Source organism: Seriola lalandi, unplaced genomic scaffold, assembly GCF_002814215.2.
Source record: "Seriola lalandi dorsalis isolate HSWRI2012SDOR001 ecotype SW California unplaced genomic scaffold, Sedor1 jcf7180002052080, whole genome shotgun sequence".
Lineage (NCBI taxonomy): Eukaryota > Metazoa > Chordata > Actinopteri > Carangiformes > Carangidae > Seriola > Seriola lalandi.
In genome coordinates, this window is record NW_019522633.1 from 3,893 (window position 1) to 4,679 (window position 787).

The 787-nt window shown below is 42.7% G+C and overlaps 1 protein-coding gene across 1 annotated transcript in view; it reads left to right on the plus strand.

The window, feature by feature from the left end:
• LOC147819588 (uncharacterized) overlaps positions 1-787 on the plus strand; it is a gene marked incomplete at its 5' end in the record, with an annotated part of 6,512 nt that overhangs the window by 3,889 nt on the left and 1,836 nt on the right. Inside the window, one exon of the mRNA XM_087172119.1 lies at positions 5-787. Coding sequence (XP_087028245.1) covers positions 5-787 — 783 coding nt within the window. The remainder of the gene's footprint in view (positions 1-4) is intronic.

Here is a 787-nt window from a genome sequence, read left to right on the forward strand (position 1 = left end):
AGAGTTTAATGATGTCATCAAAGGAAACAAAGAACATAATGTTTTCGTTCCAGGAGGAGGGGATGATTTCATTGAGGGAAGAGGAGGAGAGGACTGGTACGTTATCACACCAGGCCAGGGTGTAAAGACCATCAACAATCAATCACCAGATCTAGTCTTGGATGTTCTCTTCCTGAAAGAACAATATCAGCATGTAACATGTGCTTGTGAAGGCCAGAGCATCATCATTTTAGTATCTGACAGAAGAAATGTCATCTTACAGAACTGGTTTGATTCAAAGCGTCATCAGCACCTGAAGATCAAGACCAATGATGGAATAACAGCTGAACTGATTTCCAACCTCGTCAACTGCAGCAAGTCTGTAATGCTTCCCTTGATTGTTGATTACAGAAACCAGGAACCTGAACCACTTAACACACTCCAAATATTCCAGTCACTCATTTTCCCTCTAGGAGAACAGTCCAGGTGTTTCAGACATAGTCACATGGACCAGACGTCCTTCCTTTACCTCCGAGGCAAAGCGATGATGATGAATGAAACTGATTCAGTGAGAGAAATGTACGGCTCCCCGGGTTTCGACATCATGGTTGGGAACAGGAATGAGAATTTGCTTGATCCTTACACCGGTGGTGCACTGATGATTGGAGGTGAAGGAAAAGACACTTATATAATCAGACATGGATATGGAAACACATTACTTATCTGTAACTTTGCTGACGACCATAATATTGATACTGTGTTAGTTGACATGGATTTCATCGATGGCGGCCAAGTCACACTGGACTCA